Raw genomic sequence first — 25,632 nt, forward strand, 5'->3', positions numbered from 1 at the left:
TCAATGTAATGAGTGAAATTTGTTCTAAACACAAAAAGTATTTATGAAATGAATTATTATTGACAAAACATTCAATAGTTTTACTTAATTATGGAATTATGCTCAAACAAAAATTGACTTTTAGCCAAACAGAGGAAATTCGGACTAAATTTTGCAGATTTTGTTTTCTACTAAAAGTTTTTAGGCAGTAGTCTAATATTAAAAGTTAGGATTTCATATTTAAGTCTACGTAATTTTGCATATTTTCCGTTGGTTTTACCTCACTTATTCATTAAAATAATCTTAAGGCACGAATAATTATAATATTGAAAAATGCTTAAAAACGATAAAAGACATCATATCTCAAAATTTTGATCATTGACCTCATATAAATTTTATGCCAACAGAATAAGGTAAATATAAGTAGTTCAATATCATAAATGTTTTTGTATTATCATCATTCAATTTTTTGTAAAATTGAATCAAAAATGGGTAGGGATTTGAAAACTGATAGAGGAAATTCGGACTGAATTATTTTTTTAAGAATTGATGCTGAAATTTTAATGTTGTGTACTTATTTAGTGCTACTACCATTCATAAACTTTATCTTATTTTTTGAAGTGTTTAATTATTTGTAATATTTTTATAATTAAGAAAATCTCAATCGTAGTGTAAAATTTTATGGGATTTTTCTTGAATTTTCAATAAATATTCAATGGCCATTAACTCAAAAAGTAGGTCATTGACCTACTTTTCTGAAAGTGAAAAATAACAATACAAGCAAAGGTCTATAACACACAATAGATGGTTTTTCATTATCATCAGTGGATTTTTTAAACATCATCCTTATATAAAAAAAATATTTTTTCTGATTTGAAAAAACATAGGTTCCAGCGAGGCTCGAACTCGCGACCTTCTGCGTGTTAAGCAGACGTGATAACCACTACACCATGGAACCGCTTGAGAAACGGGTGAAAAACATTCTATCTTATATATAAAAATTTTAAATATTTATTATTCTGTGCAGTTTTTGCGCAATGTTTTGGAAGATATCTCCTAATATTTAATTCACGTGCGGCAGAAAAGCTTGAAGCCCCTTGAATGAGCAAATCGGGGGATATTACTGGATGTGATTAAAAACCGAGGATATCCGAAGGTTCAGAAAGTGAAAGTAGAATGGACGCCTCTGCAGAAATAGAACAGTTTTTTGGAGTGTATTTGTTGTATAACGTAAATCCACAGTTTAAGGGCAGGACTTATATAGGATTCACAGTAAACCCTAACAGAAGAATCCAACAACATAATAAAGGGAAACACGCTGGCGGGGCGTGGCGAACCCACGGACGCGGGCCTTGGGAAATGGTACTTATTATCCACGGCTTTCCTAATGAAATATCGGCTTTGCGGTTCGAGTGGGCGTGGCAAAATCCAAAGAAATCCCGAAGATTGAAACATTTACCGGCCAAAACAAAGAAAGAGAACCAGTTTCAGTACAGATTCCGAATTGTTTCTGCCATGTTGAACACCTGTCCTTGGTGCAGATTTGCTTTGACAATTAGGTGGCTTAAACAGCAGTATGTACTCGACTTCCCTCTGGAATATAGCCCACCAGCACACATGCCCATAGCATATGGTCCTGTCCGGATAAAAAAGAGTGGTACAAACAGTAAACGGGGTAAAACAGAACCACCGAATGAACAGGGGGATGAAGAGGATATAGAATTTCTAAGTCTTCTTAGGAGGAATGAAAAGTATGTCCGATGTAGTGTTTGTAGAGAAAGGACCAAGGACCATGACACATTATTAAAGTGTATTCATCCAAAGTGCTCCATGCTGGCTCATATAATCTGTCTATCGAAAAAGTTCCTTACTAACCAGGCAGGACAGCTCATACCAGTGGACGGCAAGTGTCCATCTTGTAAAGCTGTGGTTCTGTGGGGAGACCTGATCAGGGCCAAGCATGGCTGCTACCAGAACCTGGAGGAATGTACGAGTGCGGAGGAGGACACAGAGGATGCTGATTGGACAGATCAGTTACAAAGTCATGTCACATGATCATGATTTGACAAGATTTCGTGTACTTGGGATACTGATCATTTTCTTAATGTCGTATCTACATGATCTAGGATACATTTATTTACATGACATATTAATAGATGTTAAAATTTGCATTGTACTGTGAAATTAAATTACAAACCAAACAGCTTGAATTTATTCAATATGTCGGTGTTCTGATCCATTGACCTGTACCTTTTATACTGTCAGAGAGCAGGGAGGAGTAAATGTTCTGCTGAGATTCATGCACAGCTGCTGCTCGTCATTTGTCAAGAAAAAATCTAATCAATATTTTAGGTAATTTTTTTGGTAAAATATAATACAATGTATGTATTTGTAAAAGATGGAATAATTATTATTCTCCACCTGTATGGGACACAAAATAAATGTTATCTCTTAATGTTCATTTATATTACTGAAAATTTACAAGAGGTTGTAAATAAGGATTTTGCTAGGGACTCCACAAACTTCAATATATCCCAGATTTCACTATAAGCATGTTCTTCTAGATGAGTTTAACTGTATCAGGTATGTATTTTACTTCAGTTTCTAATTTGATACTTACATATAAAACTAAAATAACTTAGTTTGTATTAATATTTTATTAAGATCAAAGGTACAACAGTGAGAATGATGCACCAACGGAAATTGTTTACAATATTTGACATTTTAAAAATGAATTGGCGAGTACAATGCACAAAAAAATGCTACTTTAATGTTACAAATACAATGTATAGTTACATATATAATTTAAACAAATATCAAAACAAATAGCAATATATTACATGTACTGACACGCATTGTTGTTCCTCAGATTTAAAAAATTACAGTTTTATTAACTGAAGCACACTGTCGGAGAATAAATTTAACCCAACTTTATTACACAAATCACACATTTATACACCAGATATACTTTTTGTAGATTATAGATTACATGTACTACAATATAGTTGATGTTTACAGATTCAAATTTCATTGAACAATTGAGACATCATAAAGTTGTTAATTTGTACAAAGCCTTGTGTTTAATCACTGACTTTTATCTTGTGTCTTATACCCATTTAATGCTTTATGTAATTAAAAATATATAAGACTGTAAAAAAAAAAAAATCAAGTATCATCATAGGAGCAAGTTTCCCAATCTGTTTACAAGCACTAAGAATATATCACACAGATATACATGTAGATAATAATTGTCTAAAGCTAATTACAAGTACATTGTAAACATAATAATATGTGTACTTTATAGCACCATCCATTCAACAATACACTGCCTATCATTACACGATTTATTACAATAGATATACACAATAAATATACGTATAAAATAAATAATTGTATGTATAATGAATACATGTATTATAAAAACATTACAAAATATGGGTACCAATATAAAGTATTGGAGCATCTATAAAACTGCTTATCTAGGGCCTTTGATAAAAGTGCATATGCAGGGGCAATTCCAAAAAAGAAAATATCACTGGATTATATAATTACAGTACAGGGTCTTAAACTACTGAAGGCGATCTAGGAGATAAAAAAATCCAACGATTACTGGAATCCAGACAGCCTTATTTATACAACTGTATCAAAACTTAACTAAAGAAACATATCTTTTACTAAAGTATACCGTAAATCTGGAAATTTTTACGCTGATTAATTTTTGCAAATCCGAGTCAAAAAGCTAGCTATAGATTAATTTTTACAATTTCAATTTTTGCGAATCATCAGCGACACTAAGAATGTATGTTATGCATCATTTGTTTCCATGTTAACAAGTTTCCAGGCAATGGAATTGTATTAAGCTCTTTGTTTAAAAATACTGCTCTGTTTTTGAAAAAAATAATTTAAGATAGACATAATGCTGCCAGTCAATCAAAGATATTGATTGTGAGTGAAGCTGTCGTCACCAATTTTCCTCAAGTCAAAATTCAGCCTCAAATCTGAGGTTTGACCTCAAGTTTATGCACTTTCCTTTACAGAATTTGAGTTGAGGAATGAGTTGAGGGATTTGAAAACTTTGGTGACGGTGGAGCCAGAGGTTATATAAACAGGTTTTTTCAATGAGATTCTATTTATGGACACTTTTAAAAAAAAATAATTTTTTTTATTGTTAATCAATTTTTAAGACAAAAAAGTTTTGTGGATGCAGAGCTGGCGCAAATTTGCTAAAAATTTCCCAATTCATGCCCGATGGTATATATTCTATTCATATATATAGAGCATGAAATGAAAACACATGAAATAGTATGGTACATGATACATTTCTGTTATTTTACATGTAATGCAAGCTTGGAAGCAATATACATGAATAAAACGACAAGGAACACAGTCTCGTGGTTAATTCGAGAACACGTACAACAATGCATATAACACCATGCTACAGTTGTTCCAAATACATTGTACATATAGTTTGAGACATCTGGTATTCTTGTTTTGTGTATAAATGGATTAACTTCAGATCATTGTGTGTGTGTGTGTGTGTGTGTGTGTGTGTGTGTGTGTGTGTGTGTGTGTGTGTATATATTTATAGAGAGAGAGAGAGAGAGAGAGAGAGAGAGAGAGAGGTATGTCGAGAGAATCAGTGTAAGTCGTCCCAACTGTTACAGCACATTAAGTGGTTCCCAGAAAATCAGTGAACTGGATGAGGATCATTCTGAAAATAAAAAAAATGATATCTTAATTCTAGTAATTCAATTTTTTTTTAGTATTTACAACTGAAATATTTGCTTGGGTGGACACTTACAAGGTCAAAACTAGCATATTCTGTCAATCAACTGAGTAAAAATCAGAACATTGCATTTACATGTATATACATGTATTGTATATACTGTTCAACAGACACTGTTATATAATGGCTTCATGTTTGCAAATACTTATACCGGTACACCAAAGTACTGAAGATTCCTAATAAAATGTGAGGAAATAATAACCACATAAGAATGTGAGAAGCAACGTTAACCCTTGCAATTTTTTTAATCTCTTTTATTTTTTTAAACAGTTTTGAACCTTAGGAAATTATAACAAAAAAAACCCTGGCTCTTGTGATTTTATATTCTCACCATTTAAAACAAAACAGCGGAAGCGGGGAATTAAATACACATGTAATTTACAGTATTGTGCTTACATAGTGTGTTTGTTAACAATGCAGCTGGTTTAAAGGAGATATGTGTGGCCATCTTGTACAATTTGAGAAAAAAATTCAGATTTTTAAATCTTCAAAATAAGTCTGCAACTGCAAAGTTCTACAGCTGTTCTAAGTGATTTAAAAAGTATTGTTCTGTTCTTGTATGCATAATTTGCATACAAAACATGTTGAACATCATTTCAATTGCTTTTGTATCTTTTGACACTACAGTTTTAGTAAGTTTTGGATACAAACAAACAAGTTCAAGAAATGTTTACATTTTTCTTCTCAAATGTAAATGATGGCCGCACATCTCCCTTAACTTAATTTACATGTATTGAGGATAAAAGTGTTATTCCAGTGTACATGTATTGAGGATAAAAGTGTTATTCCAGTGTACCGGTACATGTATTGAGGATAAAAGTGTTATTCCAGTGTACATGTTTTGAGGATGAAAGTGTTATTCCAGTGTACATGTATTGAGGATAAAAGTGTTATTCCAGTGTACCGGTACATGTATTGAGGATAAAAGTGTTATTCCAGTGTACATGTTTTGAGGATAAAAGTGTTATTCCAGTGTACATGTATTGAGGATAAAAGTGTTATTCCAGTGTACCGGTACATGTATTGAGGATAAAAGTGTTATTCCAGTGTACATGTTTTGAGGATGAAAGTGTTATTCCAGTGTGTATGTATTGAGGATAAAAGTGTTATTCCAGTGTACATGTATTGAGGATAAAAGTGTAATTCCAGTGTGCTCTGGCCATTTACCTCTGAGTAGGCAGGGGGTCTGCGGTAATCGTAGACAAATGTATACATCGGGGTGAAGGTCACACTGCCCATCTGGGTCGGGTCGTCGTCATCGTCTAGGATACTGACTGCTCCCTCCACACTCTCACAATACGTGGGTGGATCTAAACATTTAGTAAAAAAAAACTTGAACAGAACTGATATTGCCATAAAATTATCAGAATGATGTCCATTAATTAAAAAAATAATACTTTTCTATTTTTTACATTGTATTTTGATTTTGTATACATTAATTTGAATTCATAATTATTATTTTTCAAAAAGCAAGCTAGGGACAGAAAAGATACAAGTGTTTTGTTTGCTTGACAAAATATCATTATGAAAGCTAGATTTTCTATTCTTATTTCATCAATAGCAAGTTGAACTAGACCTCCAAATGGTGGGGGGTTGGTGCTCTCGGAGTAGGGGGGAGGGGCTGGCAGCAGGTGGATGTCACTGAGGGGTGTGTCTGCTGTCTGTAGACAGGAAGTTGAGTGACGGGTCTGACGGTAAGGCACGGTTCCAATCACGATGGGGAGTTGTAGGGCCAGGTTCTGAGAGCCAGGGATGTGCAGAGACACCTGTATATGTATATATATATATATACAATTAATTAATAAATATACCTGTTAGCAATTTTTTTCACAAACAAAAGTTTGATGCCGTACATGTACATGTGTTTCATCCCTTTAAAATTTCAATATCCGGATGACCTTAACTAATCCATTCTCAGCTAGTACATGTATAATACAAGGATAATTGTTCTGAGTTTATATCTACTTAGTATTCAAGGTTAAATAAAGAGGTAATTGACTAATTGTAATGTCAGAATGAAAACGACAAACAGTGCTGGAGCTAATAAACAGGCTGGTTGATGTACCTCGATGAAGTACTTGACTTTGAGGATGCAGCAATTTCTGATTGTGGGGGACACAGCGGGGATCTCAATCTCCTGAGAGTCCCAGACACATGTCCCTCTGGCCTCCACAGGGCTTCCTGTCCACAAAGAACAATTAATCAGTGATGGTGAATTCAATCCTTGTCAATGTCCACAGAAATAAAAAAAATCAATGCAGGAGAATTAAAACATTGTCTATAATTTCATTGCAAAGTGTTGTTTCTGTCAAAATGTATTTACTTAGGAAATTTGCTTTAATATACAGTGTTTTTCCTTATTTTACACAGAATACCTGATATCATGCAAAACTTTGTTCTCCGAAGCTTTGATTTGTTCCCAGCAAAAAAGATCTGGGATTGGTACAGGGTGGCATGAGGGGTCACGGTGCGCGAGGAGTGGTTGTTGAACTCGGCAAAAATTTGAATAGACTCCCCTACAAAACGACTAGACCAATGTAAGGAAGCAAAATCAACATATGCAGCAGCTAGTAGTACATGTGCAAAATGTACAATAAATAATATTTATGCCTCCTTTGAAAAAATGGAACTACACAACTCCTGGTATATAAAATATAACTAAAGGTTACATACTCCATACAGAGAGGTTCATTAAGAACCATTAGTTGGTTCATGGTTGTATGACTACCTGGGCAGTATCCCCGTCTGTCAGTGCGTGCTGTTATAGACACAGGTCCTGACGTACAGAACCAGCAACACAAGGTCTTCTCCACACTGCTCTCCACAAAGTTCTGAATTGAAACATATACAGTAGAGTGAATTCAATAAGGATAACATAGAATATAGTCAATCAGAACAGTACATCACAACTCAAAAAGTACAGTTTAGTTAATTTGAAGAGGAGAATGAGCTTTGAGGTCAACCATAATAATGATTATGTACACTGTACTTAAAATGCACAGTGCGTACTAAGACAGTTGAAATCTGTACAATATTTACCATGTAATTGGGACAGTTAACACTAATATTTACCATGTAAAGTTTATATAGATACCTACAAATTTTTTTTAATGAAACCTCATAAAGAAGTTGATCATGGCCTGTGGAATTTAAAGTAACAAGGGTCATGTTTCACTTCATTTATTGTAATGTGTCTTATTGTCATAGACTATCATCTTGTGTGACATTCGTTTCTCTTGACTCTTAGAGTTCAGACCTCAAAGATTGCACTAGGCAGTGCATATTTGAGTGTTAGAGTCTATACAGTAAAACACGGCTTTAATAAACACGCTTGTAATAATATGACGCCTACTGTGAAGCAATTTTCATTCCCTGTGACTCTATTGCATGTTGTAAACTTGACAGATAAAACGAATTACGCACATAACAATGCAAAATAGAGTATATGGTAAGTATTGAACATATATCAACTGTCAAAAGTACATTTAAAGTATTGAACAGACAGAACCTTCAAAAGTACATACATAGCAAATATCGATATCAACTGTCAAATATACATGGTTTAATTATTACCACAATAATATACTCCATTACATACCTCAGACAGTTTATATAGAAACTTACCATGTACTCGGGGCGGTTGATATCAATGGGACTGATGACAGTAAAGGCTTTCTTGGTTTTATGGTTGAATGACCACGGCTTGTCTATCTCTGCCTTGACCCAGTAACGAATACTGCCGTGTTTACCTTCAAAGGAGGTGGAGATTCCACTGAAAGAAAATAAAGAAAATTTCATGATAAAGGTTTATACCCAAAACTCTGTTGTTTCACTTGCAAATTTGCAAAAAAATGATAAAATGACAATGGCTATATGCATATATAGTTAGTAGGTGAGGCACACATGGCTGTGTATTTTATCTAAGAATGAACACTTTTATTTAAATTACTTTAAGTTGTATAAATTTGATTTACATTAACATATTTATTATTGTTAGTGATTGGTAATATTTTTTTCTTGCATTATAATGGTGGGATTTCAACATGTTCAAAGATATACCTCATTGGTAAATCGAAAGTAAAGTTGAATTCAAAGATATACCTCATTGGTAAATCGAAAGTAAAGTTGAATTCATGGTGACCGGCCTCTAGAACATGGTCTCTCCCATCTGTCACTTCTGGTTAAAGAAAAAAAAATCGGATAAAAAATCTTGTATTGATTCAAACTATACCAAGAACCAGTATAAAATTCAAGGTCTCATCATATAGTACTGTAATTTTGTGACAGATATTATAAACCAGGAACCATATCCAAGCCCTTGACTTTCTAGTCTTTGTACGTCACAAATAATTTGATTATAAATATGTGTATATTTATTCTACACACTTTACACCACATACCAACAACCAACGTACGTTTGTTATTAATTCAAATTTGGGTATAGCTCTCAGATGGAGCACTTGAAAATTCTAAAGTAAAAGATTTCAAAATCCAATCCAACTTAATGATGTTTTAATACAATACTGTCCGGAGGCAATTAAATTATTCATGAATTCATTAACTGATACAGTGTGTAATCATAAATGCCAATTATAAATAATTGTCATGTGATACCATTTATGAATATATACCTCCACCAAACAAGACTTGTCGCTTGAAGAAGTACTCAACCTCAGCATTGTAATGTTCTGTGTAGGAGCCCAGCCTGGTGCCCGTGTTTCTGGATTCGGTCCAGTGAACTTTCGCCACGCCTCTCAGAAAGATTCTCAAGGACCTCAGCTTCACGTCTCTCTTCAGGTCCAGCACAACGAAACCCGACACTCTCTCTCCCGGGTAAAACACGGACTTATTCTCCGTCCACAGAATCTCAAAACATTTCAGTTTCCCCATCACCGCCTGTTAACTAATCTTCATTTTGTTCACCTGTCAAACTTGACGTTTTTGCGGGAAAATATATGATAAGATTATCCGCCGCTAAGAAACCATATCTCGTTTGAAACTAAATGCTAAGAGACAAACGCATAGATATATATAAATTTAAGAGGGCAGTACCATCCTTCCATTTTCTGTATGTTAATCAGTTCGTCGAACTATGTTTACGCGAGTCGTGGGCCTAGTATTGATTTCAAACTCATTGTATGTGCTATTTAACGATGCGGTCGAAAATGTAGGCCTGAGTTCAGACTTGGAGTTATCAGTTCTTTGGAGTGAAAAATTAAAGAAAATATTATTTTTTAAACCCCCTTAATTTTTTTTCTGTTTGTAAGTAACGCAAAATAACAGGTTATTAAACATTTCGAAAATATAAGATTAATTTATAATAATTAAAATTGGTTTTTATAGGATTGCTACACTTGGATGATTTTTGACCTCAGATTGTGTAAAATTGAATTTTAATATTTTGTTCAATATCGTAATGTATAGGATACTGTGTATATATCGAATGCAGTCCTTTATGTGTGACTAGAAACTTAAAACGTCTCTGAATTTTTTTTTTTAAATGGATCATTTGACATTCTTTATTACTGGGGCATTGAATAAATTTCATATATTTAAGCTTAGAAATGAACAATAATAAAAATGTACTTAAAGAATTAGAAATTTTGAATTATCTGAAGTTATAAAAATTTCATTAAGGATCAATTTTGTTTATCAAGGTTTTCAAACAAATTAACGGCATCTAATGCACAAATAATATTTCTCACAGCTTTAACAATATTTAAACATATATATGTACCAGCATTTACCTTTTATTATGTAAGCTGTATGATTGTAAGCTTTATTCATGCTTACATTAAACTGAAAATAATTTGATATTTTCAAACAAACAATAAAAAGTGTTTGATAGATATGTTTGGCCTTTTTTTAAACTCATTGAGTAAAGTATCTGCCGATAGTTCTGTGTTAAGCTATAAGAGTAAAATTTTTGCAATTTACTGCGATTTAAAAAAAAATTGGTACATTTTTTTTTCTTTAAATCAAATATATTTTTGAGGTTATGAACAGACTCTTTAGTCTATTTAGAAAGAATTTCATAGAATCATAAGCAGGCACTATAACCCACTCATTATAATAAACTCCTTTGAAATGACAATTTTTTCTGCATATCAGATGAAATGATAAAGGTTCAAGGTCAAGCTGGGTTTGTCTCTTGTCTGAGGCCTGTCAATCACATGCTTCAGAAATTCACCGAACCCGATCCATCAATCACCTGACTAATCATCTGATTTATCAGATGCTAGGGCTAAAACCAAATGTCCCAATCCCAACATCACCAATCACCATCATCCATTCCTGCAATTGCCTTCACTGACAGACACTGTGTCCGGGATCCATTCACTGATTGTAATTTGGACAATAGTGAATCAAAGGTTTTTAAAAATATATGGGCAAGTAACTACAATGAACAAATATTTTGCCTTATTGCACATTTGTATCCAGATCTGCAGCTAAACTAAACATAGAGTGTGAGAGAGGGATGGTCGGAAGGATAGAAGACGTTATGCCCAGCAATATACTTGACACCAAATCCAGAGCTTTTCCATTTTGTTCCATGAACAAATTGCATATGTTTCAGGGGTTAACAGACATATCAAATGTAAAAAGGAAAGATCAGTTAATCCTATCAAAATTAAACTGACTTTGCAGTTTGATGTCAAGCAATTATTTTAAAGACACACAAAATGAATGATCCTTTTTTCAAAAGTTTATACTTGTCCCTATATTATAGTTTTGATAATAGCTGTATAAACAATGATGTACATATAAAATTAAGCTGACAAAATTCACAGCACTTTTATCTCTCTGGGCAAAAGTACATGTATGTCCCATATAGCAGATAAAATATGGACAGATAATGGACTGTCACCATTCAAGTTGAATCAAATGAAGCACTAGGAGTGTGAGCTGTATCTCTTTGTAAGTTATCTACGAAGTTTCTGTAATAAGATTAGGAACATGTCGGACATGTTTGAATTGAAGGAGGTAAAATCGTCGACAGCTGATTGGTGGTTTGGGGTCATCATCACGTGGTTTTGTTGACCACAGCCAGGTGCAGACTCTGAAGCTGCGCGGTCCACTTGTCCATGGCATTGTACCTGGCTGTACCTGTGTTCTCTCTGTCCAATTCTAACACCTGATTCACTTGGTCAATTCGTCCATTTATAGCACTGGAAAACAAAAACTCAAGATTAATTATTTCAAAACCACCTCTCCTCTCCTTTCTCTCTCTAGCTCACTCTCTCTCTCTCTCCCTCAATTATTACAAGAGGTGAACTGAACTAAATGGTAAAGTCTTACCTATCAAGAATACAAGATACTAAAAGGTTTTCTACTTCAGTTGGGTCAATATTCAGCTCCTGTTAAAATAAGTACATGTTTTATTGAAATGGTGAGAAAATTCATGAAACTTTGTAAAATATACTGTAAACCAACTTTTATTCGCGTGCGAGAAATATTCGCGAGGTTAGTGAGAGCCTTCTCGCTGCGAATCAATCCTTTGTCTATAGTTTTTATAACAATACAGGTCTGGATAAGGCTTGGTCGCGAACATTAGTCATCGCAAATCAGTCTATCGTCAGTTAATCGCAAAATAAAGATGCTGCAAATAAAAGTTGGTTTACTGTAACAGATTTACTGAAACTCATTGTTACAGTATTAATGTCAGCAACAATGATAAATAGTACTCTTACCTTGGAAATAAAAGGGATGTGAATTCTTGTGTAGGGTTTAATAAGCTTTATAAGAACCTGTGTTCTGATGTTTCTAAGTAAATCTGAAATTAAAAGAACTCAGTGAGTCAAAATGGCAAACTGAGACATGACATACATAATTTGTGCTATTTAAAGAAAAGATAACTTGGTGAAACATTGTAACACTTGCCTTCAATATGCTCTCTAATAAAAGGGTCCTCCATGATGTTTCGTCTGTTGGTTTTTAAGATTTTCTCAAATTCATTAATATCATTATTTTGATATGAACTGGAAAAGAATAAAAAGAGAATATTTATGTATGACCAAATTTATTGAATACAAGTACACACTATTTAGATTATCATTTTGTATTTATTTGAAGTTATATAGTTCAATGACCAGTCATACAGTAACCATAGCTACCAAACCTAACAAGGATAACCACCAACTGTCTGATTGTCACAGTGCTAATCTTTTCATCTTTATCACTATATGAACAAACTTTACATTACAAACATCCTTTAATAGCTTCAGCTTTGAAAAATTCCTTCTACTAATGTTCTGTAGCTAACTGTAGCTATGACGATACCTGACTAGATTAGTCATGGCTAGGATTTCTGGGTCGTTCTTGTACGGTTTGGTTTCCTGGGAATCAAAAGGATTGATTCCGGACTTCATCAACATGTTGGCCAGCACCAGGTACTTCAGACATGTTGTTCTCCTACAACCAGAAAACAAGATCAGAAACTACTGATAGAAAACAAACCTAGAAAACGAAGTGGGGAGAAAATGATAGGCAAACCAGGATAAGGACTATAAGTATAGCCCCCTCTGTTTTACTGGTTCGGGACTAATGATATCCTTATACATGTTTATTTTAAAAAAATTCTTTTAATATCACCATTTATTGGTAATCTAATATATCACAAAATTGAAAAGGCAATAAAAAAAAACCACTGAAAAAAAATACATTTTAACATCAATTGATGAAAATTTATGATATGCGACCAATTTCTATTTATACCGTGGACTCCCAGATTCATCGTAGTTCTTAAAAGCCTCAAAGAAGTCAGTGTGAGCCTTCTCATATTCTCCCTCTCTCAGGTGCATCTTTCCTCCACATTCTGAAAAGATTCAAAAAGTGATTCAGAATGTGCATCCAATCCTATTACACTAACAGTACACTTAAATCATAGCACATTGTACAACAGTGCATGTAAATCATTACATCAACAGTTCATGTAAATCATTACACTAATATTACATGTAAATCATTACATCAACAATACATGTAAATCATTACAGTTATTTTTTTTTATGTAAATCATTACACTAACAGTACATGCAAATTATTAAACTAACATTACATGTAAATCATTACACTGAAAATACATGTAAATCATTACACTAACAGTGCATGTAAACTATTACACTAACATTACATGTAAACAATTACACTAACAGTACATGTAAACTATTACACTAACAGCACATGTAAATTATTACACTAACAATACATGTAAATCATTACACTGAAAATACATGTAAATCACTACACTTACAGTGTATGTAAACTATTACACTAACAGTGCATGTAAATCACTTCACTAACAGTACATGTAAATTATAACACTAACAGTTTATGTAAATCATTACACTGCCTAACAGTACAGTAAATCATTACACTAATAGTATATGAAAATCATTACACTAATAGTACATGTAAATCATTATACTAATTGTACATGTAAATCATTACACTTACAGTATAATTTTTATGTGAATAATTACCTTGAAATTAGATATAAATCATTACACTAATAGTACATGTTGATCATTACACTAGTAATACATGCAAATTGCTACACTAATAGTACATGTAAATCGTTAAATTAACAGTACATGTAAATCATTTCACTGACTGACAGTACACGTAAATCATTACACTAGCAATACATGCAAACTATTATGCAGAATTCTCTCATCACATATTTTGACTAAGAAGGTTTGTAGGAATTTAAAGACTTTTCAAAAAACAGACATGAACATCTTATGCGAAGGTAATGTAGACCTGTCACAATATTTTACAGATTGATTGACAATGCTGATTTTTCACCCCATCAAGCACCTGCTGTACTTGGTGACTGGCAATGTGAACTGGACACTCACCTCTGATTACGCCCATGATCAGGGGGTGAGGGATGGCAGACTTGATGTGAAGAGATTGCTCATACAGGGTCTGAAAGTTGCAACAATGAACAACATTAATAAATTTCATCCATTGCTATACATGAATATTCAGTAATATAATTATCGCATAATATATCAAGACAGAATACAAATAAATCACTTAAGTCTCTAACTTAGAATTCAAGCAGAACTTAAAATACTCCTCAATTGAAAATCTATAGAATTATGAGATGATATGATATTGATTTTGTTTAAATAATTTGACAACACAGCCGGTGGCAGAGTGGCACCTTGAGTTTTTTGTTGTTTTTCTGGGCTGTGTACATCTGAATCTCCAGAGCATAGATTTCTAGCAGTTGTGTGCCCTTCTTCAGATCATCTTCACCATCATCTGTCTGCAAAACAGAGAGGATATTTTCACTGCATGAACTTCATATCAATAGACAAAGTTTGGTAGATTATTTTTTATAATAAAGAGGTTCAATTCTTAAAAACAGATTGAATGTTCAATACTAAGCTGTCCTTGAAGAAATGTCCACAGTCACCCACTACAGTAAAACACGGTTATGGTGAACACACTAAAATGAACTGACGGTTAGTGTGATTTTCAATCCTCCTGGGTTTCAAACATATTATGGAACCCACAGTTATAACGAATTACATTTACAGGGGCATGGTCACGATTTTGGTCAAATTCTATTTTTCTGTTTTCATTATTTACAATGCTTTAGGAATGCATTTCTAATGATCAAATGAAATTTGAGAGTCAGCCATTAAGTTATAAGCAAGATACAGGACTCACAATTCTCTGTCATGTAAACAAGGATTGTGCCCTGTTCTTGTTTACATAGATTCAATATACCAGTAAATAATCTTTTTCAAGCTGATTTGTCTTTGATCTTCTTATTCATTTCAAGCATAAATAAACAATTCCTTATGTCTAACACATTCATTTTAGGTCTAAAACTGGAATTTTCACAATTAATAGCGTTCAAAATGTAAACAAAAGCTTTGTTTACTTAGCGAAGAATAGTAAGCTCTGTAACTCGCTAATAACTGAACTTAAATTTTAGCTGCCTGTTAAAAATGCCTAACTGAAGCATTTTAAACATTAAAATCGAACCAATAATTGTGACCATGCCCCTTTATATAACAAAGCAAAAACGCTCGTCCTGGCATTTCTTTAAAAGTGTGTATTACTATATTTAAAAGGAGTCAAAGGAATTTCTTTGAAGGAAAAAACTTGGATTTTATAAATAAATGTACCTATAAACAAATTCAAATTTAGTCTGTACATTTTACATGTAATTACACAAATGTACGGAAAATCACAACCTTAATTCATGGATCAACAGATACAGTATCTGACAGCATCCTGGGTTTTTATCTGTTTGTCAGAACAAAGTGCTCTGTGTCTCTCTCTGTACCTGATCAAACTGTTAGATAGACTAGGGAAGAGAGAAAGAGTTGTACATGCTCCAGTACCTGACAAGATTGGTGAAGTTGTTTCAGTATTTTCTGTAACTTCTGGTAATCCCCTCTGTCAAAGTACAGCTTGCCTAGCTTTGTGTTGGTCTTGAACCACAGTCGCTCATTCTTGGCTTCTTTCAGGGCATCTAATGTTGTCTCATAGAAATTCTGCAACAGCTCCATCTGTAGGACAAAATTGGAGTCAGGTTCACAGATAAAAAAAAAATGTAGAGAAATGTGTTAGAAATTATTTTGAATTGTCCTTCTCTGAAACAGATCTTGTAAATTGTTATCAAGCAGCAAAAATACCTTTATTGTACAAAACATGAAGTAACAAGCATTCTGAGAGTATTGCATATGCAATACACGTCCCCTACCGGTTTGTGGAAATTGTGAAAACAATGCACTGTTATGCAGAATATCAAACCCGAACATTTAAAAATTGGAATGTAAAAAATTAATTTTCTCGAAAAATATGTCAACCAGACGCTACAAAAGTGTTAACTTGATCTGTAGTTTGACATTTTAAAGCTGTTCAGCAAATTTCATATTATTCCTCAAACGCATAAAGAAAAAAAGTGTGGAAAACTGAAGTCGGACAGACAGACGGATGGACGGACAGACGGACGCAGAGGAAAGCTATACTCCCCTCTGGTGAAAACTGGTAGGGGACTAATAATAAAATTCAATGAAAAGTCTTCATGTGACAGATTTTTGAGACACTCCAAAATATGTTGTAATTAAGGAAGGAATCAATCAGTAGATCTATTTCGTAGCCACATGTATAAATGTACAGGTTAAATAGTTATTTTCTGTCCACTCAATTCCTACCTGACTTAATGGATGGAATACACAGAGTTGTGATACCTGTTTGGAAGTGGAGATGTAATCCAGGATGGAATTAATTGATTTCTCAGAGTAATTCCTCGTAACCGCTGACTTTATGTAAGTCAGTAACTGTTTGTACCGCTTCATCATTTCAGGGAAGTTCCCCTACAATAAACAACATACGTACATGTTCTTTTACCTCCAAGTTGTAAAAGTCGTTATTAGAAAATGTTCAGAAAGCTTCTATCACCTTTATGTTGGCACAGAAAATAAATTAAAGATGTCTGGAATTTAAGATTAACTTCGAGGTAATAAGAGACTCACCAACTTGAAATTGATTTTAATCATCTGTTTGAGAGCCTTGAAGCCCCATTCTCCTTTGTCTTTTCCCTCCAATTCTAAAACCTATATGCAAAAAAAGAAAAAAAAGAGTTAATCAAATAATAATCAATTTGAATATTCAAATCAAAATTGAGTAAGATCTTATTAGCAGATAATCAACAAAGAGAAATTTTAATAAATTACAAATGATGATTAAACTATGCTTATGGTATCTATAGCATATGGTGGTTAAAATTCTTAATGCCAATGTTTATCAAAGTAAATTTTGAAGATAATAAATCCCCTTGATAAAGCTTAAAACCATAGACCAGTAAGACCACATTTTGATAAATATTATTTTGGCATGACTGCTGTTGTGTTATAATAATAAGCATGACATATTTTATAAGTGTAACTAAATTTTCTCATAGTGCTCAGCAAGTTTATGTTCAAGAACTAGGTAGCCTAATAGTGGCTAATACCATGTTATACAGACAAACAGACACTTACTTTCTGAAAACTTTCTAGTGCACTTCTTGGGTCATCTTCTTTGAGAGCCTTTGAGTTGTAGTACTGATTCTCTAAATCTACATCAGGTTCCGAATTGCTTTCCTCTGAATATTCCTGCCATAAAAAAAAAAGCATTTATCAAAAAATAAAGAAAAAATGGGTGATATAAGATTTCAACTATGTTGTAAAACCAAATTTGTTCACACATATTGATGTATATCTTTAAATTCTTTCTTGAGAAACAAATTTGTGGTTTTTTTTTAACACAACAGCTTTTCATTTTTCTTGTTGTTGTCAAAGGTTAGATACACTACGAGTTCCAATGCTAACCCATGACTGTAACACTTGGACAGGATAAATTTGGACCTATATCCCATTTGGGATATAATAACCCCTAATGGGATACAGGTATACAGTAATGACCAGACAAAACCTACCAGCAAAGAAGACCCAAATAGCTGACTCTAGGTCAGCTTTGTGTCTGCTCTTTAAAAATCTGCATCTGCTTGAGGTCTGCTATATTAATATTGCCCCTTGCGTAGTCCAAATACAGAGAATTGTTGAGATACTTCGTCATTTTTTAGAGGCAATTTGAAAGTTTGCTTCTGATTTTGGGGTCTGCTTTTTATATCACTCTAGGTCCATCATAGCATAGCCAAGGTTAGCTGCAGGTCTGTAGCTCCCGGTCTGAAAAAATTTGGATGGATGACCTGGGAGCTACAGTGCCTCCCATAGTAAAAATCTGCAATTTACGGTGCACAAAAAATTGCGCTAGATTTGGACTGATTAACCTTATTTGCACACAATTTCTGTGAAAACAGTTAGTATTATTATATTTTTCAGGAAATTTACTATGATATCACCACTTTACTTGCCTCAGACTTTCTCTTAAACATGCTAACTGACCTCGGAAAATGAAGAATATTGAATTCACGTTGAGATCGAGAGTCGCCATTTTCACTTGTAAACAAACTGCTCCACTTCACTTTACGGGACTGGTGACGGTGTTTAAAAGAATATCAGAGGCAAGTGAAGTGACAATATCTGTAGTAAAATGTCTGAGGAATTTTTTGGAATCACATATTTGTACAGAGTGTGTTTGGAAATAATGTAACAGAGACACTTATTGCCTCTGCTGAGGTTTGAACCTGGGTCCTCTGGCACGCCAGTCCAGCACTCTACCGATCGAGCTAAAGGGTTAACCCACTAGCCAGAGCTAGTAGGAATGCCATATACCTGACTCTACCACATTGTCCCCCTCCAAGGAAAGAGGCGTCCCCGACTCTCCTGGAGTGCCAGCACCTATGGGGCGAAGTACTAGAGACAATCTCTTTCACCCGCCAGAGAATACCCAGGTCCCAACGTGGGCGCCAAATGTAACAGAGACACTTATTGCCTCTGCTGAGGTTTGAACCTGGGTCCTCTGGCACGCCAGTCCAGCACTCTACCGATCGAGCTAAAGGGTTAACCCACTAGCCAGAGCTAGTAGGAATGCCATATACCTGACTCTACCACAATAAGGTTAATCAGACCAAAACTAGCGCATTTTTTTGTGCGCCGTAAATTGAAGATTTTTACTATAGGATGCACTGAAGCTCCCAGGTCGTCCATCCGAATTTTTTCAGACCGGGAGATACAAACCTGCAGCTGAGCCAAAGTAGACCCTGAGCAGACACAAAGAGCAGATCAGGGGTTTGGTTGGGGTATGCTTTCTGTTAGGGTGAGTCCGGTCAGTACAATGTACTGTAAAATGAAATGCCAAAAATAAATTTTGTAATTTTGTAATTTTGTAATTTTTATACAAATCGCATAAATGTATATCAAATGAAAGGACATTTGATTTTCAAGTTTTTCTATAAGTTTTGTAAGATTGATCCTCAAGAAGATTCAATATCCATAGTGGGGTTGCAGAAAAGTTTGCTACATTTCATCAACTCTAAGGTAACTGTCTAATGCGGATTTACCATATTCTTAGCAAAACATTTTTTTTTTATTTTTGCACCGCAAATTTAAATCCCACTTTGAAATATTGCATCCCAAACGGGCTGTTATATCCCAATTGGGCCATTGGTCCCAACCAAATAAAATGTTGAAGTATCAACATCTTTAAACTTTTGAAATTAATTAGGCCTAAAAGACCGGTCCTGAACAATATCGAACTAGCGTATAACGACGCTTTGGGGTTGTCGTAGGGGATCCCCTGTCGTGGCCATATTCAGATTAAAATGAGGTTTGTATGAGAGCTGTTATTCATATTTGCTTGCGGTAATTCATAGTTTTCTCACCAAATCATACTCTTCATCGTCGTACATACATTCGTCGTCCGACATTTTGTTTGTTTATATTTCGGACACAGAGAGGGAATGAAATATTCCGGAAAATATTTTTCCGGAACTTATATCATACCAGGTTTTAATATTATATAAGAAGCTAACGTCAAATGAGATGAAGATGGTAAGAAACGCTATAGTTTTAGACAGAGTTGTTAATTAAGTAAAATAAGTCAACGAATGATCATTTCTTAGATTTATGTGTTTCTTAAATCATTAAAGTCCTCAAGTTTAGTCAGTAACTCATCATAAACGTTTCTAGCCAAACCTTCAGTTGAAATTTCATTCATATGGCACATCTTAAATTGTGTACCTTTAGTTAACACAAAATTAAATAAGAATTAATTTTATTGACTGTTTTTCTCTTTTCTATTCATATTTTTAGTTGTATTGTGAAAAACGTGGCTTGTTAATTTTAACTCGAATTGCCTCTGTACATGAATTGCTGGCTCTTATCTGATTGCTCTTATAATTTTTTTTCAGGCTGATTTTCTGAAAGAATTACCAAGTCATAATGAGGACAATTTTACCAGATTCCACACAGATTCCAGCTGTAGATCAAATGTAAGCATTGTAAAACTCCCAACATCAAAATCATTCTCTTGTGAAGGGATGGGAGAAATAACGATGAAGCAGATTAGGGTTTGAACCCGGGCCCTAGAATCTCTAGTTGGGGGCTCTAACGAAACGACTGAGCTATCTGGAGCCGGTATTTGAACCAGTCTGACTGTCACATTCTCCCCCCTTTAAATAATCTTTGCCCATGACAAAGAGCAGCCCAGGCTCTTCCCCAGGCAGGAATTAACCTGTCAGTTCCAGGGGTTGGTATCGGTACTAAATGTAAAGGGATGGGAGAAATAATGACAGACCAGACCAGGATTTGAACCCGAGCCCCCTGAATCTCTAGTCAGGTGCTCTACCAACTAAACTATCTACTAATCTAGCACCAATATTCGAACCTGTCTGATCATTACACTGATGACCAAGATCAATGTTCTGCATTTATGAAGTTATTCCTATATGTTGTTTAAGAAATAAAGGACGAGTTATAGTGAATGATGCAGAATAACCTCCGAGGTTGAGAAATGTTGTTTTGAAATATAAAAGCCGAGGTGTTAGCCGAGGCTTTTATATTTTAAACAACATTTCGAGACAGAGGAGGTTATCCGGCAATATTCATGAAAATAAGAACTTTACTTCTATTCTACTAACAGCCCAGTATTTCTACAGATCATTTCTCCTATAAAGAGACGATCTAGGTCATTTTGACGGCTGTTCCGTGTAACCCCAGCGGTTATGTTAGTAATATTTACATGTGTATTGATCAAAGGAATCACATGCAGATGACAGGATTTTTTTGATACTCCTCACTTATTTATAAAATATCTTTGAGTTATATTCCTAATATTTTAAGGGCAATTTAATGCGATTATTACTCCTACACGTGATATATTTTATGTAAAAACACGCAGTGGAAATGTCCTAGGGAGGTCCTAGGAACAGCCGCATTGATCTCTAAAAAATAAAATTTGAGACAATACACATCGTTTTGACCGGAACTAACATGTAAAATTAACATGGTTTTAAAACTGTTTACGGTTTGAAGTTGTACTTTCATGGTCAGTGCGAGACAAATAGGTAGTTCTGATCTAATAATTTACTGATGATGTTCGTGGTATATTGGAGAATAATGTCCGCGGCATCTCTTTGATCTCGGCAATAACTGTAGTAGAATGTAGTTTATATCACTACTGGATCAGTACTGGCTATGGACCAATTTTCGCCAAGGGTACCTTACTCACTAATGCAATGAAAGTTCAAACACTACAATTTAATATGCAAAACTATGTGATGATAGTGGGAATTTTCGTAGGCCAGTATTGTTCATATAGAATATATACAATGAGTCAACTCCTGTTACCATGTTAACCATTGAAATCAAAAAAGAAATTCATTTGCATAGATAACTTCAACCAAGGTTAAGCCTCGTCATATGTCCTCACATTTTTGTACAACTAAACGCCAACTGAAATGTAAGTCAGTGTGCTTGATGAAGTAGTTTTGTTAACAATATTCATTACACACTTCCCCCCCTTTAAGGTTAAAGAATAAAATTCTGTATAATTTGGTGTGGCATATGTTGCTCATTTACCGTACTCGCTCTCAAAGTGAATAAACAAAAAACAACAACTTTCATGAGTCTTCAAAGTTGAACTACTGACATATTACAGTATTCATACTTATCAATGCACATACTACAACAGTGGTTGGAAGGACTGAATCTTTCATTTTAAAATTCTGTCGAATTATCCATCATTCCTGTCAGATGTGTTGTGTTTTGAATATTTTATCACAAAGTATTTAAAGTAGTTTCTGTAGTTAATGCATAATTGTGAGAAATGCTCTTTATTTTTTTTTTCAGATGAGAAAACCAGCAGTGTATATATCTACTGTAGATCATCCCTCTGAACAAGGTACTTAAAGAGTGCATCAGACATTGAACATTTTCTTTCTGAGTACTGGTTAACATGAATCTCAGAGATTGCTTTAAGAGTGGAACTTAAATAAAACTAGTACTGGTTATAATTAAAACATAAACATGATATAGAAGCTTTTTCATCCCACCATTTTATGACATTATATAAATAGTGCCTGTTTGGGAGGGTAACTGTTGAAATTGACACCCCTCGAAAACCTTTGTCAACCGACGCGTAATTACACCCCGAGAAAACCATTGTCAACCGATGCGAAGCGTTTTCGAGGGGTGTCAATTTCAACAGTTACCCTCCCAAACAGGCACTATTTATTTTATTATACTGAATGTCTTAATTTTAAAGAAAATTTAATGCTTTTATACAAATAAAGTGAATTCTAGGGCGAACCGTATGCGCATAATTTACACGCATGTAACAGTTCATTGTGTTACCCGTTGCCAAGTGTGTTACTAACACTTAGGGTAATAGAACGGATTATCAACTGCGTCTAAACAAATCAATATCAGTATTTATCATGAAAGTATAATAATCCAAAATGTTTCCTAAATTTGATTATAAAAACTTTTCTGTATTTTAATTGCAGTCATTACAACAGAAAAGACAAACATTTTGTTACGCTATTTACACCAGCAGTGGGACAAAAAGGTCAGTTAAATTATTATGCATGAATTTTGAAATTAAGCACATGTAGTTTTAGATTTATTTTTGACAACATACATACTGATAGTTTTGTTAATGAAGGTAGCTGTGATTTTTACAAAACTAGTTTTTGTTGTTGCGTCAGATCGAGATTAATTGTCTTGCAAAACAACATTTCTTTAGTCTTTTTGAATTACTTATTACTAAATGTAAAACAGTAAATAAAAAAAATGTGTGACTTTTTGAGATATTCTTTATACATACATAAAATTGTGTTGATGTGGCAAATTTACCTTCACAGAATCAGAATAAAAAGAGAGACTTCAGTCGAGCTAGTCTAGACTCTGCAGAGAGCAGTTCCTCATCCAAAATGCCTCGGCTGAATACGGATGATGTATCATAAATAGTGTAATACAAATAACGCGTCAGACAAATCCAACTATTCCTGTGTGGAGAGATCCGTCGTTCCAGCAAGCTTAATATTAAGCAACAGTTTATGTTCACACGTTTTCTGTGACATACTTATTACTGAGATAGTGCTGGAGGGACGATCAAAGGCAGTATTTGCGTTTGTTTGTACGTCTGTGTATATGTTTATTAGGGATGTATGTGTAATTGGAGGGTTGGGAGGGGGTGCGGGGTTAGACAGAGAAATACAGCCTAGGCAATTGTTGATACTGTGCTTGAGAGTGCCTTTGTTATGCATTATGATAGTTTTGAGAAAACGCTCTGTATGGTTTTTTTTTTTAAATATTCGATTTTTTTGTTTCGTTCATTGCTGCTTTGCGACAATTTGTTGTATTATTATCTTAAAGAACAATTGTCATGTATGAAGGATATGTTGAATGTATGAATTGTATATTTTTCTCAAAAGTTCAACTGTTGATATTGTCGGCTTTCAAATGTTCAGATGATCTGTTTATGTAGATTGCTTAGAATAGCTTTTATTAACTAGCAATACATACGTGTTAATCATTTAGTTTCAATGCCTCAGTGTTAAGGGTTTCCATCATTGTCTATATAGACATCAATTCTAAGTCATGTGTACCATGTACGTCAGATGGTTTCTCCCCTTCATGACCACAGACCACACAATAGGGGAGTCTCAGGACACATCAGCCATGCTTTACAGTCGTCACTTAGGAAGGATATTGGATATTTTATGGTGTATTTGTAATAGTTTAATAGTTGATTATTTAATGTAACAATTTAACATAAAGTCATAAATCACTGAATTAACAATATAAAGGAACTCAAAACAGTGGACTTTGTTAGTACTTGCAGATTTGGATCCTACACTTTGTCAGTTATTATAGATGTACTGTATTCTGTGAAGTCAGTGAAGCAACACACTGAATGTTGCATATCAGATTTTTTAATTGTTTTGGTATCAATTCACATTAATTCTAATGAATTTATAGGAACATGTTATTAAAAGAAAATGACAATGAACTTTATTCTCAATAAACTGTGTTTACAGTGTAGAGAAAATAAATACTAATTGCATTGTGAAGAAAGATTAGTACATTAACAAAGAGAGCTAACTCTCTCAATAATTGTATTTAATAGGTATTAAGGTACCTCACTTCACCTAGACTTATACCTTATAAGACACTGCGTCACAAGATGGTGATTTAAATGTTTTGTTAAACTGTTTATATCGTTTGATTGGGTTGTGTATCGTCGTAGCTCAGTGGTTAAAGTATTGGGCTTCTGAACTGCAGATCATGAGTTCAAATCCGCCTGCATGGAGCTTTTGTTCATGTTTACTGAATTAAATTTTCGAAATTGTAATTTTTCATCCAAAATTGCACATTATTTTGCCTATTAGACTTAAATACTTCTTGTCCATTAGTATATCTATCACAGTCAAGTCATTTCCTGCTGATTTGAGAAAATATTTCAAGGTGTAGTGAGCAACCTTGACCTTAATGTTGGTTTTTGTTTGATACATTAAACAATACTTCAAATTTTGAAACATTTTTGATTTATAATATATTAGTAAATTTGGTGAAAGAAATTATCTCTGTGAACAATTTACATTCTGATCCCTTTGAGGGGGTCTTATTAATGAAGTAAAACCAAATGTATATTACTGAATATGATGCTTTCCCTAATTATCTGATAAGCTGAAGAACTCTGATTTCATTACATATGAGAGAAATGAAACAAAACAGTAAAATTAGTTCCTGTTATTTTTATATTTGTGGGGACTTGGTTGGTGTAACTAGAGGCATGTCTTTTCAGAGTTTGAGCCATGTCTATGTGTTTTGAGACTGTAAATGATGAGTTGTACTGTTCTGTGATTAAAGACATTCATATAAGGCTGCTGAAAAGGCATTCATTTTTACCAGGGAATTACGCGTTGCTTATTTTATTAATGGACACAAACT

At 34.0% G+C, this 25,632-nt stretch overlaps 4 protein-coding genes and 1 non-coding gene across 8 annotated transcripts; 2 read left to right on the forward strand and 3 right to left on the reverse strand.

Moving 5' to 3' along the window:
• Nucleotides 1–864: 864 nt before the first annotated feature.
• On the reverse strand, nt 865–937 carry Trnav-aac (transfer RNA valine (anticodon AAC)). Its single transcript has one exon. It is a non-coding gene; the product is annotated as a tRNA-Val (tRNA).
• A 113-nt stretch (nt 938–1,050) lies between these two features.
• LOC128175902 (structure-specific endonuclease subunit slx1-like) lies at nt 1,051–2,475 on the forward strand. The gene has a single exon (XM_052841771.1). It carries the CDS (start codon nt 1,156–1,158, stop codon nt 2,032–2,034), a length of 879 nt encoding a protein of 292 aa, XP_052697731.1. The 5' UTR covers nt 1,051–1,155; the 3' UTR covers nt 2,035–2,475.
• A 1,212-nt stretch (nt 2,476–3,687) lies between these two features.
• LOC128175900 (arrestin domain-containing protein 3-like) lies at nt 3,688–11,315 on the reverse strand. Of its 2 annotated transcripts, none has more exons than XM_052841770.1 (9): nt 9,397–11,315; nt 8,867–8,942; nt 8,390–8,537; nt 7,494–7,596; nt 7,141–7,281; nt 6,831–6,946; nt 6,342–6,531; nt 5,933–6,075; nt 3,688–4,690 (listed from the first exon to the last, which is right to left on the reverse strand). In XM_052841770.1, exons 1-9 carry the CDS (start codon nt 9,653–9,655, stop codon nt 4,667–4,669), a joined length of 1,200 nt encoding a protein of 399 aa, XP_052697730.1. In that variant the 5' UTR covers nt 9,656–11,315; the 3' UTR covers nt 3,688–4,666. The 2 variants fall into 2 exon arrangements, with proteins under 2 accessions (XP_052697730.1, XP_052697728.1); XM_052841768.1 differs by having other exon boundaries at nt 8,825–8,942.
• Nucleotides 11,316–11,456: 141 nt separating this feature from the next.
• Nucleotides 11,457–20,172, reverse strand: LOC128175899 (COP9 signalosome complex subunit 2). 3 transcript variants are annotated; one of them, XM_052841766.1, is made up of 13 exons: nt 20,061–20,172; nt 17,776–17,889; nt 17,269–17,349; nt 16,984–17,109; nt 16,132–16,299; nt 14,937–15,041; nt 14,626–14,695; nt 13,481–13,580; nt 13,046–13,177; nt 12,647–12,744; nt 12,457–12,539; nt 12,065–12,123; nt 11,457–11,934 (listed from the first exon to the last, which is right to left on the reverse strand). In XM_052841766.1, exons 1-13 carry the CDS (start codon nt 20,103–20,105, stop codon nt 11,790–11,792), a joined length of 1,326 nt encoding a protein of 441 aa, XP_052697726.1. In that variant the 5' UTR covers nt 20,106–20,172; the 3' UTR covers nt 11,457–11,789. The 3 variants fall into 3 exon arrangements, with proteins under 3 accessions (XP_052697726.1, XP_052697725.1, XP_052697727.1); XM_052841765.1 differs by having other exon boundaries at nt 16,948–17,109; XM_052841767.1 differs by lacking the exon at nt 20,061–20,172 and adding an exon at nt 18,213–18,399 and having other exon boundaries at nt 16,948–17,109.
• Nucleotides 20,173–20,175: 3 nt separating this feature from the next.
• LOC128175903 (DET1- and DDB1-associated protein 1-like) lies at nt 20,176–25,422 on the forward strand. Its single transcript, XM_052841772.1, has 5 exons — nt 20,176–20,229; nt 20,589–20,669; nt 22,528–22,579; nt 23,184–23,245; nt 23,541–25,422. The coding sequence occupies exons 1-5, from the start codon at nt 20,221–20,223 to the stop codon at nt 23,640–23,642; spliced, it is 306 nt and encodes a 101-aa protein (XP_052697732.1). The 5' UTR covers nt 20,176–20,220; the 3' UTR covers nt 23,643–25,422.
• The last annotated feature ends 210 nt before the right edge of the window (nt 25,423–25,632 follow it).

Source organism: Crassostrea angulata, chromosome 3, assembly GCF_025612915.1.
Source record: "Crassostrea angulata isolate pt1a10 chromosome 3, ASM2561291v2, whole genome shotgun sequence".
NCBI classification, from domain to species: Eukaryota; Metazoa; Mollusca; class Bivalvia; order Ostreida; family Ostreidae; genus Magallana; species Magallana angulata.